Below are 14,481 nucleotides of genomic sequence, written 5' to 3'. Positions count from 1 at the left end.
CAACTTTATGCCACTTGACATTTCAGAATCGTTTGACTTTAGATACCTAAGCGATTTGATATTCAGAGTCTTTTAATGAAATCAAGTTCTAAAATAACTTGAGGTGTTGTACCCGATCAAGCTTTTGCAGGACAGTTAAATAGTTTTATTGTTAGTTTCTTCTTTAAGTCTTGATTTGTCAGAGTAGGTAAAGGCTCCATAAGAGCAAAATTTAGCTTTATAATAGGTTTTAATTTTTTTCTTGAAATATTTGACGCCTTGTAATCTCTCGTTAATATAGGTCCACACAAATAAAGAATGTTTGACTTAGACTTTAATAATTATGCTCTTACATAAATAAACTAGCTTTCCGCCCGCCGCTTCGCCCGCGTAGAATTTTTCGGTTTTTATATAACCTATTACACTCAGATATAATGTGGCTTTCTATTGGTGAAAGATTCTTTAAAATCGGTTCAGCAGATCCCGAGATTACCCCTTACAATTTAACAAATATACAAACACACAAACTTTACCTCCTTATAAATTAGATAAAGATAGGTAATTTGAAAATCTATTTTGTTTTATTATTTTTTTTATTTTAAACATTTCACAATCCAAACTAATATTTACTGTAAGTAAATGCTAAATAGTAAATATTAGTTTGGATTGTGAAATATCCTATCCTACTTAATATTATAAAGGCGAAAGTTTGGATGTCTGGATGTCTGAATGTTTGTTACTCTTTCACGCAAAAACTGCTGAACGGATTTTGTTGAAACTTTACAGTATTATTGTTTATAACCCAGATTAACATATAGGTTAACTTATGACGATATGCGACAAATAAATTTCAATAAATAAATTAGACGTGTCTAAAAAGCGCAATCTACCTATCGTCATTGGTTAAAATCTACAGAGCTAGACAAACTACTGTATGACGTTCGTAAATATTCAAGCCGTGAAACGTCATCTATCAACATGATATCTAACGGGGGTAAAACGAGGTCCACGCGAACGAAGTCGCGGGTGGCCGCTAGTTTATAATAGGTAGCTTTCCCTCCGCAACGTTATTGGTATTCCATGTATGTGTCTTTTAACTGATTTCTGTTACACATTTCATGTAAAATTTGTCCAGTTATAACTCCATTTACATCTGCATCTGTAAACAAGGGTTCATGTTCTCCATCCCAGATGCCGAGTAAACAGAATCGTAGTTCAGTGACGTGCAGCTGCCCCTATATGTGACCCACTGACCTAATTTTTTATTATTTATTTTTATCAGTGTGCTCTTCTAAAGAGTGTAAGACGAATGTATGTAGGTACTATTAAAATGTAATTTTAACTCATTGGTTTTGTCTCATATTTGAGGAATGTACTAGGTATCATGAGTAGAGTCTTCGTTTAAAAGGATGCGAACGATTTAAATTTCAATAGGTAGACAAAATTGATAATTCTTATTATCAAAAATTTTAGCTTTCTCCAGTAACACTGATATTATTATACTGTGACTCATCAAAGTCATCATTGTCAAAAATATTGACAAATCGCGAACTGTCACGTCCAAAAAACTGACACGCGTCCGACCTCCGTAAGCGCCATCGCGCGACTGATTGAGATTGTCCAAGCCGTCATGGACGATTTTTTCCACATTTTTTAACATAGTAACTAAATAAGACGCAATATAAAAATTTCATCCGTTAAAAGCCCTCAAGTTATTTCTGAACTTTAGTTTAGTAAAAGATTTAGAATCTCAAATCGCTTATTTTAAAAATAAAACCATAAATAGAAAACGAATAGAGGTAACTTTGGGAATTTATTCTATCGAGTCAATTTCATCAAATCGTGTTTCCATCCGTTAATAGCCCTAGAAAATATCCTCAACTATGCCCAATAAAAATCTTAGCCTTTAATTTTACTGTTTAGTACCTCAAAAATGAAAAATGAAAACCTCATTTTCGCCATTTTCTCTGCTACCCGGCCTTAAGTGAAGCTACAAATCTAACGCACAGCGTTGAATAGAGCTCTGTGATTGGTTCGTGTGTCACCCTGTGCGTCTATGCGCACTGTGAGACCTCATAGTAATGTTTGTGAATACGGGCGTAAGCACAAAGTAGTTTTTATCGATTAACAACATTAACCGTTATCGATTAGACACTTACCTTATACCATGAAGATTACATCAACCGATGCCCAAATCATTCGGACCCAGAGTCTCTCGATTCCACAATCGCTCACCAGGACGCAATTACGATGGCGTCTCGAGTTTTTGCATCGAGTAAATCGAGATATGAACCCCGCTCCGTGTTTGATACAATCACCGATTCGTCGCGACCGGCCCTGTGATATATTATGCAGGAGGAAGTCTCTGGTACTGTTATAAGTACATAATATTATCACAGACAGCTGATTGGAACTGTTGTTGTGGAAATGTATGACCGCTAGAATAGATTACGTATCTTCCCCGTTTATCTTAAACAACTGTCATTTCCCTGGGTTGTCTGGAAAAGATCGCTTCTTAGCGGTCGTGATCATCATCATCATCATCATTTCAGCCATAGGACGTCCACTGCTGGACATAGGCCTCCCCCAATGATTTCCATGTTGATCGGTTGGTAACGGCCTGCGCTCAGCTTCTGCTACCTTTATGATATCGTAGGTCGACAGTTCTTAACGGCACTACTGCCTAACTGTGCCTTTATATTAAAATTTTCATCATACAACCCTAAGAGAGAAGAGCTGTTACAGAATGTCAGGAATTTGTAATGTTGTTGTTGTTTGTTTATTAAGTAAAAGATTTAAGGAACTACGTCTGTCTCTTTTATTTCAAATCGAGTTACATTTGTGTATGTTTCAAGGCCTATGTACGAGTGTGTACCTCGATACAATGGAGTTTTTAGCCGTTGCAAAATGTATTGCAACTTGTACGGGACATATAGGGGGCTTAAAAACCCCAACATTTTCCTCTCGCGTAGTTTTCTGCTGGCCCCAGTTTTCAATTAGAAACCTTTAAAATTCAAGTTGAAGCGCTCGCGGTCCGAGCGTTCTGTCACAAGAACCACGGTCCGTCCCACGGTGACATTATGCCGTCAATAGTGATGGGACAAATTATTTTTGTAAAATCATTAGATATTTTTTCGGTGAATTTTTGAATAAGTAAATCTATCATAAAAAGGAAAACAGCTGCCTAGCGTGAAATTCAAACTTTTTGTAAGTACTAATGATAACATAATCATTGTGTTTTTATAAATAATGTATTATCATAATTTTCCCTTCGATCATAATATTTAAAAAAATAAAGTAAAATAAAACAACAAAACAAACTTGAAACCCCCTTTTCCTCTTTAAATTCGACCCAGAATGATGTTCCACTTCCGTACGACTACATTTGAATTCTGCATTGAACAAATTACACACTCTTAGTTAAAATGGACCGAAGAGTAAATATTTCTCACTTTATAAACTTTCAGTCTCAAGAATTACAATAAGATTTACAGCTTGAGTAAATTCCATTTCAACAGAATTGGATTTATTCCTTGTTTTTTACCTTTTAACCTCCGAACATCCGCCAGATGTTAACCGGGTGAGATTGCGATGGTAACAAGAAAGGTTAGTACAGATCGGATTAATTAATGGTAACGCGAGTGAAATAGTGTACATGTTTAAGTAATAGTATTCTCCATTGCCTTCCCACTTTACTAGATTAAAAATAATAATTAGACCTCCAGAGCAGATTTTTTGGGTAATTTAAATAGTGCGTGTTTTCTTTAGTACCTACTCGTACCTAGTTACTTTGTACATTTAGCATTTTTTTATTATTTTCATGTATCAATCGCTGAGATTGAAAAAGAGAAATTAAACGTTCTGTTTCTGCAGTCTAATGTGTAAGCACCTTAAGGCATTCACATTAAAGTACCAAATAAAGCTGTAACTGGATTCTTATAAATATTTTAATCGGCTTTTGTGAATGTCTTACACGATAAGGATAAATATCTTCAGGCAGCTGCGGTGATGGAATTACAATAATGTAATTTTTGTTTACTAAAAAGCTTTTAATTAAGCATATGACAATGTACATAATATTGTATTTGTTTATCTTCATACGTGTGTATTACCTATTTTGACATAATAATAACATTATTTTGTCCTGTTTTGTATCTATTTGATTATATTTTCAACACAAGGTAACTATATTTTATTTTATTTTTTATTTATTTATTAGGAATAACCACAGCCGTTACATAACATTAGATTTAAACAAATATTTTTCTTAAACTAATTAGGACAAAAAAGTTATCCACAGCAACATCAAATTTTACTTAACACTACTATAGCCTACAGAACAGCAATATCATAGTTTTAAACACGAATAAATTAAATATCATTGCTTAATAATTTAATATGCAAAAAATATTTCACGAAAAAATTATAACAGCTTTGAAGTATCTGGTATTTTGGAGCTGTGATTTTACGCTTTCCCATCCCTACTCCAAGGGTTAGAGGCCCATCAAGTACAGTTAGCGGAATTAGAGACGTCTCGTAAGGGAGCACACTTTTTGCGATCGCGAACTATACTTTAAACCAGTGGTTTTCAACCTTTTTCATGTCACGACCCCCCTAGTATGAAAAAAATTTTGGCGACCCCCCGACTGCTTGCTTTTTTTTTCATGCATTTTATAATGTTGCCAAGATGTTTGTAGGGACCGAATACTTCAATCCATACAACATTTGCATAATTAGATTTCGGATTAATCTGTCTTTATAAGATTTTTTTTACAGAAGTAGTTTTTACGACCTCTCGCGACCCCCCTATAGAGGCTTCGCGACCCCCCAGGGGGTCTCGACCCACAGGTTGATAAACACTGCTTTAAACGACTGCTTTATATTCCCAAGATGCATGCACTTTTATACTGGAAACTGAAATATTTCTCGAGAAACGTAATCGTATCGTGCCAGGAAGAAACTGATGTGATACTGTTTTAATGGAAACTGAATTTACAATAGCATTTTCTAATTAAAGATTAAGCTACCATGATAGAGTGACCCAATAGAGCTATCGATAGTAGGTCGAATGTTTGAATATCGTAGCGTCTGATGATTACTCTTTTTCTTTATTTGTAGGAACTTATGGCTCAAATCACGATACTAAAACCACGGTAATAATATTCATAATGTTTTGCGAAATCTGGATAATTGTAACTGCAAGAATTCATTAATTATTTATTAATATGGTACAGCTGCCGTTGGTTAATTAAGTCATATTTAATCGTTAATTACCGACAGCTCGTTACAGCGACATCGCATGCCGTTTCCGACCATTGTCCAGTCGGATGCAAAATATTCGCTTGCATTTCATTTTGGATATGAATACTTTGGATATTATTTATTTAATGCGAGATTCCAGGGCTACGATTGTCAGCGGATTTTATCGCTTTATCAATATTATAGGAAGCTTGAGCGAGCATCTTAAAGCTTCGTTGCTAACTCCCACCTTAACAGACCTACATCTAGTGAGGTCCTAGCATCTACACCGCAAGCTCGTCCAACAAGCTGTGCCTTTATGCTACGGGTACCTACATCAAGTGTACTCAACATCAGGACTAAGCAGTATAGCATCTACATCGCCTGATCATCCACCAAGCTGTGTCCGTCTCGGCAGCTCATCTGTAGGGTCCCTCGCATCTACATCATCAGCTCAACCTACCTCCACGTCCCACCAAGCTGTGAGTACCTACTTCCATGCTGTGGAAGAACCCTGAACAGCAGGCAGGGCTCGTCATTCTTCTCTCAGCAATCCCCCACGTGCCTCTGTTAAGTCCCTAGCATCTACATCACCAGCTCTCCCAATAAGCTATAGGTACTCACCTCCATGCTGTGGGTGGACGCTGAACAGCAAGCAGGGCTCGTCATTCTTCTCTCATCAGTCCCCCATATGCCTCTGTTAAATCCCTAACATGTACATCGCCAGCACGCCAGCTGTACTCACCTCCATGCTGCGGGTGGACACTAAACAGCAAGCAGGGCTCGTCACCCGGCTCGCGGCAGCACTCGACCACGTCGCAGCAGCTCGTCTTTAGGGTCCCTAGCATTTACATCGCTAGCTCGCTCAACAAGCAGTATGTACTCACCTCCATGCTGCGAATGGACACTGAACAGCAAGCAGGGCTCGTCGCCCGGCTCGCGGCAGCACTCGACCACGTCACAGCAGCTCGTCTTTAGGGTCCCTAGCATCTGCATCGCCAGCTCGCTCAACAAGCTGTAGGTACTCACCTCCATGCTGCGGATGGACACTGAACAGCAAGCAGGGCTCGTCGCCCGGCTCGCGGCAGCACTCGACCACGTCGCAGCAGCTCGTCTTTAGGGTCCCTAGCATCTGCATCGCCAGCTCGCTCAGCAAGCTGTAGGTACTCACCTCCATGCTGCGGATGGACGCTGAACAGCAAGCAGGGCTCGTCGCCCGGCTCGCGGCAGCACTCGACCACGTCACAGCAGCTCGTCTTTAGGGTCCCTAGCATCTGCATCGCCAGCTCGCTCAGCAAGCTGTAGGTACTCACCTCCATGCTGCGGATGGACGCTGAACAGCAAGCAGGGCTCGTCGCCCGGCTCGCGGCAGCACTCGACCACGTCGCAGCAGCTCGTCTTTAGGGTCCCTAGCATCTGCATCGCCAGCTCGCTCAGCAAGCTGTAGGTACTCACCTCCATGCTGCGGGTGGACGCTGAACAGCAAGCAGGGCTCGTCACCCGGCTCGCGGCAGCACTCGACCACGTCGCAGCAGCTCGTCTTTAGGGTCCCTAGCATCTGCATCGCCAGCTCGCTCAGCAAGCTGTAGGTACTCACCTCCATGCTGCGGATGGACGCTGAACAGCAAGCAGGGCTCGTCGCCCGGCTCGCGGCAGCACTCGACCACGTCACAGCAGCTCGTCTTTAGGGTCCCTAGCATCTGCATCGCCAGCTCGCTCAGCAAGCTGTAGGTACTCACCTCCATGCTGCGGATGGACGCTGAACAGCAAGCAGGGCTCGTCGCCCGGCTCGCGGCAGCACTCGACCACGTCGCAGCAGCTCGTCTTTAGGGTCCCTAGCATCTGCATCGCCAGCTCGCTCAGCAAGCTGTAGGTACTCACCTCCATGCTGCGGATGGACGCTGAACAGCAAGCAGAGCTCGTCATTCTCCTCTCAGCAATCCCTCACGTGCCTCTATTAAGTCCCTAGCATCTACATCACCAGCTCTCCCAATAAGCTATAGGTACTCACCTCCATGCTGCGGGTGGACGCTGAACAGCAAGCAGGGCTCGTCATTCTTCTCTCAGCAATCCCTCACGTGCCTCTGTTAAGTTCCTCGCATCTACATCGCCAGCACGCCAGCTGTACTCACCTCCATGCTGTGGATGAACGCTGAACAGCAAGCAGGGCTCGTCGCCCGGCTCGCGGCAGCACTCGACCACGTCGCGGCAGCTGGTCTGCGGGGTCACCGGCACGTGCGTCGGCGACCACCCCGCGCCGCTTTCGCACCACACTCGCACTATCATCTGGAAGGAGAAGACGTGTTAAATAAGGTGGTATTTCTTGGTTCTAGATGCTATATAAAATGAAGTATCTGAACCAACGTCTAGATTTAGATAAAGTCAACCAGAATAGTCAGATGCGGTGAGGAAAACGGAGGGTGGCAGTATGCATCGTGCGGTCCACAGTCTACTGAGGAACACTATACATAATATGTGGTCGCGATCCTCATGAGTGTGGGACCGAGGAAGAAGAGATACAAACCAGTCAGTCAACCGAAAAGATAGAAGAAACATGTTGAAGATGTACTTATTTAAATACTAACTTAATATTACACCAGCATTAATGCATTAAATTGATGTGCAGGGTGTAGTTAACGTGTGTGTTTATTATTAGATTACCTCAGTTTCCAAATTATAACCAATATTATAACAGTCCTAATAGACGTCCACTTGTAATATCCAAGGATCTTCCTATCCTGCTGCCATAACTCTGCTACTAAGCCTTGAACAAGAAAGTCACAATAATGTACGATTTTCTGGTTGATTTATTTCAACATTTATTTCACGTTACGACTTACGACAAGTCATAATAACTCATCTTTCATTCCATCAAAATGTCATGAAAGAGCGCGAGCGTGAAAGTGACACCCAAAGCACCCCAAAGAGTATAAACACTATGTAAACTTTTTGTAGGAATAGCATCGAGATTTTTGTACAAAAGAGGAAATTATCGGTAGCCTGCTGCGACGACAGGAGAAACAGTAATTTCAACACTATTAATAATGTTTAGTTTTGTTCGGTTATTTCATCGTGTTTTCAGAATCTAGTGTTGGCATGCTTCCTTTGAAAAACAATAGAGCAAAGTGAAAAATATTCTCCAACTTCTAATAGGTACATCAAGGGTGGTCCTCCTCTCTCCTACTTGCCGTGCGCTACAGGGCCCAAAATGTTTTAATTTTAAGAACATAATGGATGCAATAAAATGTTGAGTATGTATTGAGTATTCAGTGAAAAAAATTATAGACTACTTAGTAGAACTCGTAAGCAACTAAAGGCTGTGCAAGCTTAATAACCGTTAATTCTTTCTATTTAACTTACGACTGTTTTTCTTGGAACAATTTTCATTTCATTTGCATTTCATGTCTGGCTCTATAGAAAGAGACAATAGAATGGCTTAAATGATGCGCACGCGTCGTTATGCGTGATTGTTGCCAGGACTAATGGCTCTTATGGAAATACACAGTTATGGGCCGTTATAGTACTAGGATTACGTTTTCACGTTAATTCTGAATGTTTAAACATTTCTCAGTAAAGTTAGTACACTTTTGTTGCCATAAAAAGCCCCTTTCAAAGCCCTATCATGTATTACATGTGGTGTAGTTAGTTACCATATTATTATCTAAAATGTCAAACCTATTATGAACAAATAAGGAAAAAATGTCCAAGAGAAGTCTAAAATTTGAAAGCATTCGAAAAAATTACAGTAATTTAAAGGTGGACCGATGACCTGATAAAGGTAGCAGGAAGGCGCTGGATGTAGGCCGCTGCCAACCGTGCGATGTGGAAGTCATTGGGAAAGGCCTACGGCTGTGGCTGAAATGATAATGATGATGAGAATAATGACGCATTTTGAATAAAGGTAAACTGTCCAGAGTGTTCCAGAGTAATAAATTTAATTCTGCCAACATAAACACGCTTAGAAAAGCTAAATTCTAACGAACAAACTTACAGTGCACCTAATGGCCGTTCGCGCTCAAAGCGAGGTCCTAACAGGTCCTAATGCCATCAAAAGTGCGAGCAATTTGCGCTAAGTGGGGGGTAGAGAGGAGGTGCCGACAGTGGCGCCACCTGCGCGTAACTACAAATCGCATTATCTGAACTTGCAGTTAGGAATTGGTGCACAAACATACGAACTATGTGGAACTTCTGGGCTGCTTGTTGAAAATACTGTTAGACTGTAGCCAGCACTTGGTTAGTGTTGAATTCTCTACCTGAATGTCTTGCGCCCGTATTCACAAACATTACTATGAGGTCTCACTATGCGCGTGGACGCACAGGGTGATACACGAACAAATCACAGAGCTCTATTCAATGCTGTGAGTTCGATTTGCTGCTTCACTTAAGCAAACATCGTTTGTAAATACGAGTACTATTATTATTATTGGTTTTATTGGTTTTTGGGCCTTTACTTGCGCCAACTCGACCAGGTTTGATCTATTGTGGCAGCCCTTGTCTTTAGAGTTCACTGCTTAGTCCCGTTGAGTCTATAAATTTCCAGATTCTTTGGAGCGTGATATCTGCTATCTCATCCGGGTGCCAAAATACGAGTACTAACGTTGATTAGATGGAATGGGACACACAAATTGAAAAATCACTTCGTTTATTTCCTCCCACTCTAATTAGGACTCATTAGCAGGATTTCGTTAGCCTGAAAGCTCTAAAAGAATATGATTTATTACGGAAGGCACCATTTTTATGAATTAGCTTAAGACAGCTCATTCTGGCATTAGGGTTATTATTGACTATAGACCCCATGTGACCCCAGTTGTTAGAAGTTAACATTTCTTTTTCGTTGCATTAGAAGTATAGTAAACAGAGTAAACTTGCTAGGTAGTATGTATTTTGATGTGCTGTGGTACATTTACATGGTGTACCATGTAATTTATTCAAAAATCAAAATCAAAATTATCTTTATTTGTTTAGACTAATTATAGGCCAGTAGAATTAAACACAAAAATTGATTAAATCGGAAATAATTCCTACAAAAGATTTTTTTGCTTTAATGGCTTCATTGGTTGCCCATTAAGACTCTCCTAGGTTTTCGACTTCGACGGAGTTGTGCTTAAGTGGTGGGGGCCCCCGAAAGGGGCGTTTTTTCGGTTTTACGGTTATACCGCGTAAAGGACTTACCCTATCGAAAAGTGGTCTTCATGACGGTTAAAGGGCACTTAATCCTGCATTAAATAAGACCAAATTCATATGTTTTGGACAAACCGTTCTCGCGCTAAAGTTCAGCAAAGTAGAAAATATACGTATAATTAATGACCCTCTCCACGTCCAATGGCTTGTTACCCACATGCTTCCAAGCCTTGTAAAGGGTCGCCTTAACCAGTGCAACCCTAACAAGGCTCACGAGTTTGATTCGCTTATCCTTGTTCGTCCCAGCCGTTCCTTAACTGCGGTTGCTGCACCTCTTCCTGGCACTCTCCTGAACGACTCTGTGTTACCTAATGTGGCTGCCCCTCTTCCTTGTACCCTCCTGTACGATTTCATTGCTTAGCCATATGCCTGGTCCAAGGTTCGACGCCACAAAATCAACTTCGTACGCGTGAAAATAGTTTAAATACTATTTCCCGTGCTTGCAACATTTTTCTTCACTGCTTCGCCTCTATTAGTCGTAGAGTGATTGTATATATGCTATAGCCTTCCTCAATGTATGAGCTATTCAACATAAAAATAATGATTTCAATCAAACTAGTAATTCTTAAGATTAGCGCGTTCAAACAAACAAACAAAAAACTCTTCAGCGTTTTAATATGAACTTGTTGTTGTTGATTTTTGGCGTCGAACCTTAGACCAGGCATACGGCTAGGCAACGTAGTCATGCAGGAGGATACAAGGAAGAGGGGCAGCCACAGTAGGTAACACAGAGTCGTTCAGGTGAGTGCCAGGAAGAGGTGCAGCAACCGCAGTTAAGGAACGGCTGGGACGAACAAGGATAGGCGCATCAAGCTCGTAAGCCTTGATAGGGTTACACTGGTTGAGGTGGCCCTTTTCAAAACTTGGAAGCCTGTGGGTAACAAACCATTGGACGTGGAGAGGGTCATTAATTATACGTACATTTTCTACTTTGCCGAACTTTAGCGCGAGAACGGTTTGTCCAAAACATATGAATTTGGTCTTATTCAATGCAGGATTAAGTGCCCTTCAACCGTCATGAAGACGACTTTTTGATAGGGTAAGTCCTTTACGCGGTATAACCGGAAAACCGAAAAAATGCCTCTTTCGGGGGCCCCCACCACTTAAGCACAACTCCGTCGAAGTCGAAAACTTAGGAGAGTCTTAATGGGCAACCAATGAAGCCATTAAAACAATAAAATCTTTTGTAGGAATTATTTCCGATTTAAAAGCTAATTCTACTGGACTATTAAATTAGTTCTTGCAAATCGTCAAATGCTCTTAAGGAGCCTAAACATGTCTCATTCTTTTTTTGCCCTACCAGCGCTTCGAGACAAACATTTGGCAAGTGCTGAGAAGAAGCGCCGCAACAAACTCAGTCACCACAGCCACTGTCTGCCGGTTTAAAAATATAAAAAAATATAAAAAAGTAGGAAGTTACATACATTCAGAAGCAAGTTACTTACCACGCGCTCCCGTTGATAGAAGGTGGCCTTTAAGACGCCCATCTAGCACGAGACCGCGTGGCAGTTTTGAATATATTTCTTTAGTGCCGTGCTAATTTCTAGGTTAATTGTTGCCGAAACAGGTGCCGAAAAATAGTAATGTAACTGAGCACAGCGTACCTATAACTGAACTGGACCGCAAATGAATTGCAAATTCTTCGATATCTTTGGTCCTTTGCTACCTTAAAAGCACAAGCTCAAATAAACACGCACTGTGAGACCTCATAGTAATGTTTGTGAATACGAGCGATAATTTTATTTCGGTCGGCCGTTTGGTGTAGTGGTTCAGAACGGACTACTATGCCGAGAGGTCCCGGGTTCGATTCCCGGCCGGGCAGAAATTGAAATGATGAATTTTAATTTCTGTGACGGGTCTGGGTGTTACTATGTATAATATGTATTTATTTAAAAAAAAAAAAGTATATAAGTAGTATATCCGTTAAGCTAGCACCCATAACACAAGCATATTAATTGCTTACTTTGGGGCTAGATGGCGCTGTGTGAGATTGTCCAAAGATATTTATTTATTATTTTATTATAATATTTTTTCTCCAAGAGCTTTCACAGCGAACATAATCAAAACAAGCGAGTCAAACCGTGACGTCATGTCCCGCTAATTAGGTATTTGTGGTATTAGCGTCGGTAATTGACAAGGACGTGTCACGTGACCGATCGCCGATGGCTAGCGGCCGATCTGTTAACTGGTTTGATTTGCATTATTTTGGGATATAATTGAGTGAGAACACTGTACTATGGACAATTGAAAACGATTATGGGGATTGAGGGAATAAGTACAGTTAATAAAGAGAGCGAATGATATGAAAAGGCATTTTTTGATAAAGATTTTGACTGTTAATCTGATGGCAAGAACACTATTTCGCTGATGGGTGCCATAGCCGCGTTATGGATATTTGCAACACAAAGAAAAACCAATTTAAAACTTAATCTTACTGCTTTATTAACCTTTATTCAAAAGGTATAGAATGAAGACAACGGAAGCATTTAATTATCCACATACCTCTAAGAGGATATTATACTTATCTGAATTTTAGATTTACATAAAAACTTATAATATTTCATAACACAAGAAATATCGGCGTAACGAAGCACTCCAACAAATAATTTCGTAATTATTTCCCCAACAACTCAGTTAAATAGAGAGGGAAAAAACAAAACCTCCTCTGAAAGGGCAAGGAAGTCGCCGCAGTCACGTGATCATTGTTTTTATTATACCCTCCATAACACCTCTGTGGTTTCTTTCCCTAACCTTTGTTGTACTAATAATATACGAAGGGCTGTTTTCATGCTTGTTAACTACGTATTTAGCAATCCTTTGTTTCGAAATGAATGGTGGTTACACCTTTCAAAATAATTAAGAGGGTCGCTATTATATTTTTATGAAAAGCTGAAAAAGCTCTGTGGAAAATTGTAAATATATTTTTATTAAAAGGTATGAAATCTCAAAAATCCGAGAACGAGGGCAAAACATTTTCTGCGAATCTTAGAAATTACTTTTCATAAGAAATTAAACCGTTATTGTGCATTGTGCATTTTATACAATTTCTTAGAATTTAGATGTTGGTTTGTATCAGTCGCCTCCTTTGTACAACTTATAAGGAAACTTATCTGTCCACTCTAATGGAACTTCCAAGTTACATAAATGTATGTCAAAACCCTTTTGTGTATTAGTAATTTCTACTTTCACAACAGTAACACTAACTGCGGTTACAAAATATCTAAGTTCCAATGCCCAAAGAGTTGGAGCGACAAATGACTAACACTTGCATTTGTTTGCCATACACGGCGAGCTGCGCTGGCGCACAATGGGTTGCTAAATGCTACAGCTACTAGAAGCACGAAGCCAGTATTTAGTGCTTTAGGTTACCCTGTGACCATTTAGTTTTAGGCAATCAAAACCGCACCTTAGATTTGGTGATAATCAAAAATAAATTTATTTAGAAACCTTTTTATTTGTTTATACCAATTTCTTACTATTTTAAACGCAAAGGTTTGTTACGATGGAAGGAGGGATGTTTGTTGCTCGTTCACGCAAAAACATCAAAAGCTTGCGTGTAATAAAAGACACACAGCTCCATCTCTTATTCGAATCTGCAAACAATATTTAACTACTTTTTAGTAGTGAATAATTTACATTATATTGCCTCTCATGTACTAGTAAAGCAATAGTATTGCCGTTTCGCATCCTTACAATAAATGATAATCGTTGATTTACATTCGAGCAGCGCGCCTCGCATTATGCAGTTTTCCATACGTTTGCTATCTAATCACTGGAGTCATATGGTAACTGAGCTGTAACTCATCCAGGAATGGACTTGTTGCCATAACTCGAGCTGACGGACGGCTGCTATCAGGAATGGAGCCAGGGTTGGCAGCCACGTGCTAGACTCTTGTCATAGGTTCGTTCCTTTATTCGTTTCAGCCAAATGACGTCCACTGCTGGACAAAAACCTCCCCCAAAGCTTTCCATAACGACCGGTCTTGCGCTGCCCGCATCCAGATTCTTCCCGCTACCTTCAACAGATCGTCGGTCCACCTAGTAGGAGGCCTGCCCACGCTACATCTTCCAGCCCGTGACCTC

General features: G+C 40.4%; 1 protein-coding gene across 1 annotated transcript in view; it reads right to left on the bottom strand.

Moving 5' to 3' along the window:
* The window catches only part of LOC135078361 (apoptosis-stimulating of p53 protein 2), a 449,764-nt gene that overhangs the window by 326,313 nt on the left and 108,970 nt on the right, over positions 1 to 14,481 (bottom strand). Inside the window, exon 3 of the mRNA XM_063972958.1 lies at positions 7,350 to 7,503. Within this exon, the coding sequence (XP_063829028.1) occupies positions 7,350 to 7,503 (154 nt within the window). The remainder of the gene's footprint in view (positions 1 to 7,349; positions 7,504 to 14,481) is intronic.

The sequence above is a fragment of the Ostrinia nubilalis genome, chromosome 14 (assembly GCF_963855985.1).
Source record: "Ostrinia nubilalis chromosome 14, ilOstNubi1.1, whole genome shotgun sequence".
In the NCBI taxonomy this organism is placed as follows: domain Eukaryota; kingdom Metazoa; phylum Arthropoda; class Insecta; order Lepidoptera; family Crambidae; genus Ostrinia; species Ostrinia nubilalis.
Note: the sequence above shows the minus strand (reverse complement) of the source record. Positions and strands in the feature narration are given on the sequence as shown.